The sequence below is a fragment of the Nematolebias whitei genome, chromosome 17, assembly GCF_014905685.2.
Source record: "Nematolebias whitei isolate Nwh7 chromosome 17, NemWhi1, whole genome shotgun sequence".
NCBI lineage: Eukaryota > Metazoa > Chordata > Actinopteri > Cyprinodontiformes > Rivulidae > Nematolebias > Nematolebias whitei.
In genome coordinates, this window is record NC_056514.1 from 5,524,288 (window position 1) to 5,528,210 (window position 3,923).

Sequence of the window (3,923 nt, forward strand, 5' to 3'; positions counted from 1 at the left end):
ATATATATGTATATATATATTTTTTTTTCTCCAAGAAGTTAGATAAGTTATAAAAAATCCATCCATCCATTATCTTTTACCTGCTTCTTCCTTTTTGGGTCACCGGTGTCCATGTGCGAGAGGTGGGGTTCACCCTGGACAGGTCTACAGGCCATCACAGGACCACATCGAGGCAAACGAGACAAACAACCACTCTCACTCACACCTAGGGACAATTTAGAGTTACCACTCAGCCTAACATGCATGTTTTTGGTCTGTGGGAGGAAACTAGAATACCCGGAGAAAATCTACGCATGCACGAAGAGAACATGCAAACTCCACCCAGAATGGCGCCCCGGCTGGGATTCTAACCAGCGACCTTCTTGCTAAGAAGCGGCAACTCAGCCAACTGTGCCACCGTGCCACCGTGCCACCCCAAATTATAAAAATTGTGTTGACTTAACATTGATGTTGACTAATTATTATAATTAACCTGCAAACTAAACATAATGATTTACTTAAAAACATATTTTTATCCGCCCATAGAAAGACAGACCTTTTACGATATATTCGCCGTACATTTGTCAACTTTCTCTTGTCCCACCCAAAACTTCTGATCTGCTCAAGATAATTTAGGGAAACATCATAAACTTATGCATCTCATCACTAAGCAGAGTGTCACATACACTTTTCATCACCTCAGTTCCAAGGTCAAGGCCACAAGCCAAGGTGAAAGGTTATACAAGGTTTTTGCATGTCTGAGCCATTTATATACAGTAGATTGTAGTATTGCTGTATAATAGTTTGTCAACAGGCATCGGGGTATAATGTGATGTATGTGGTGCTCTTGTTTAAATTGAACATTTATAGATAATGACTTAACTGAACGGTTTTGGGGCAATAATGTTCCAGTGTTAGTTGGGCATTTGAAGAGGTTTCCCCTATAATAAAAGCAAAAGGTTGGCTGCTTCTGCCTCACTCTGTTCTTCATGTTTCACTCTGTGTCCTCCTGTCCTCAGGCGTACTCTCAGGATGCCTACTTGAAAGGCAATGAGCCATACACAGGTGAGGCACAGAACCTGCCAGAGCCCCCACCTCTCTGTTACACCACCACCAAGCCTGGCTCCAGCCCCCACAGTCTCCTGGACAACTGCAGAACCAGCGTCACCTCACCACTGGACAATCGCCCCCTTGCTGCCTCCACGCCCTTGTCTGGCCCATCCAGAGCTTCTGAGGAGTCTAGCAGTCATCGGAGCTCATCCAAGCAGCACCGAGGCCGGTCCTCATCAACCATCAGTGCGCTTGAGTTTCATTTTGCAAACCACAATGCTGCCATTGCTTCTGCAACTCTGCCTCTACCTCGGAAGAGCAGCTTGCCAACTTCTGCACGCACCCACACTGACGTCCTCTGCCACCAGGCTCTCTCACACTGGTACTACAACCAAGCAGAGGCCACAGAACGCATGTCCCCCCACCATTACAGTACATCTCAGGAACACTTAGCTGAGCTGGGCCTGGGGTTGACATTTAGTCCCAGACACACAGCTACTTCTATAATCTCCACAAAGCAACACCAAAAAGAAAACCTCCAGCAGCACCACCAGGCTGCAGCTGTATCCCATGATCCCTATTGGCTGGGGGATTGGGGGCATGGATCAGGCCCCGGGAACAGGTTGTTCTCACAGAGCCTGCTGGCTGCTTATTCTGAATATGAGCACAATTATGGGAGGTCTGTGAAAACACTGGCAGAAGCTTCTGCTATGGTTTCACAACACTATGATCGCACTCCGCAAAGTTCCCAAATGACCAAATTCAGCGAGCAGAAAGTCCCAGAAGAACATCAACACCAAGCTGTAGGGACAGCTTTGTGCTCAACACCACCCAGTGGAAGGCAGTCTGGTCAGCAGGTGGCTGAACCCCAAACAAGGAGACTAAAAGATGAGGAGCTGGTGGGCTATAAAAGCTACAGCCCCTCTTTCTCCCGCAAAGCAGGGCACCTCCTCCAGCTGACTCAGTCCTTCAGAGAACCCAGTTACACTGGGCCTCACCTTAACTGGCATCCTGGCACTAGAACAGACAGTGATGGAGAGATAACATCCATTCTCCACTCCCCCCCAGCCCAACCTGATTCAGAGGAGGAGAAGGTTCAGCTCAGTGAGGACAGAATTGTGGTCTCTCCCATCTCCTTAACTCAAAAAGTGGTCCTCAGGCAAAAGCTGCCTGCTGACAGACGGAAACTGGTTCAGACAATGCAACATCCAAACTACGCCATATCTGCCAATTCACCAGAGCTGCCCGATTGGAGCCCTTCATCTGGAACAGACTCACCTCTTCCTGTAGTGACGGATCCAAGCCGTAGGGCCAATGGTGGCCTGGCACAGCATGCGTTGGACTCCCTGTCATCAATTCCTTTTATAGGTAGGTGAGCTTTTCTCTGTAGTAGCTGAATCAAAGCTTTCCAAAGTTCAAACTTACCCTGAAGTCTCCTGGGTGGGACAGAGTCTGTAGGTGATATCAGAGTTACATTTGATCCACGATGTGTGCGCACACACACACACACACACACACACACACACACGTGTTTGTTCATCCATGCCGTGCGCATGCCCACAAAACATTGTTTCCCAATTGACATGTCATGCATTTTATTTCCCAATGTTCAAAGTTGTGATGTATCTCTAACTATTAATGTCATTGTTCTTCGTGTTCTGTCCAACACCAACAGATAGATATTTAATTTAGAGAAGCTGTAGAAACATAGATAATGGAGGCAGAAATACTTTATTATATTTTAATCACTTTAATCCCAATAAAGGAATAGAAGAGTATGAAAGAGAACACTGTCCAAATTCTGTAGAATTAATGAGGTAATTAGAAGGGGTGCACCCATTGCAGTTTTCTGGCCGATCGATCACTGATTTCTAAAATGTCTGACCTGCCTATTCCGATTTTGGCAGATACCGATTTTGTTTTAAAAGCGACACTGTCAGGTGTTATAAGGTCACAATGCACCTTCAATTTTCCAATATTATTTTATTGAAAAACATACCCTTGAACAATATCCTAGAAACAATATAAACTTGTTTAACTGGCCATGAGGTAGTGCTCTGAAATATAAATGAAGTTCAGACAATTGTTGTTAAAACTAACAAAATCTGTAAAATCGGCTTCTCGTGCAAGTATCGTCTGATTTCTCAAAATTAAGGAAATTGGGGCAGATAAATCGGCCAACCGATTTATTGGTGCACCCCTAGTAATTAGATTAAGAGGGAAACTTAAATTCATAGTCAGTGTCTTTCCTACACCAGGCAGCAATCTGAACACTGTTTAATGAATCAATGCTATTTAAGCTAAGCTGTTGATCAGACTAGGGTCAAGTTCTAGGACAGTGAACAAAGTTTGTTTGTGAAAAAAAAATACATATATATCTTAGGTGAACACATGAATGTAGCACCTTTCTTAAATTTGAAAATTAAACAAGAAAATGAAAAGTTCCCAATTCTGTTATGTTAGTGTGATATCTCACTGGGCTGCAACTAGGAGACTAGTTGGAAAATAAGTCAAGACCAGTTGGAGACTAGTTGGAGATTAGTTGAAGACTTGTTGGAAACTCAATGGAGATTAGGTGGAGACGAGTTGGAGAGTAGGTGGAAACTAGGTGTAAATCAGTTGAAGACTAGTTGGAAACTAGGTGGAGAGTAGGTGGAGAGTAAGGGGAAATTAGGTGGAGATTAGTTGGAGACTAGGCAGACACTAGTTGGAGACTAGGGGGAGATTAATTGTTGCCTAAATTGAGATTAGTTGGAAATTAGTTGGAGACCAGTTGAAGATTATTAGGAGACTACATAGAGAATAGTTGGAGACTAGGTGGAAACTAGGTGGAAATTAAGACTAGGGGGAGACTATATAGTGACTTGTTGGAGACTCTGTGGAGAATAGTTGGA

General features: G+C 44.2%; 1 protein-coding gene across 1 annotated transcript in view; it reads left to right on the forward strand.

Annotated features, from left to right (window-relative positions):
* LOC119424102 (rho GTPase-activating protein 23) overlaps positions 1-3,923 on the forward strand; it is a 188,805-nt gene that overhangs the window by 133,072 nt on the left and 51,810 nt on the right. Inside the window, exon 7 of the mRNA XM_037691572.1 lies at positions 999-2,397. Coding sequence (XP_037547500.1) covers positions 999-2,397 — 1,399 coding nt within the window. The remainder of the gene's footprint in view (positions 1-998; positions 2,398-3,923) is intronic.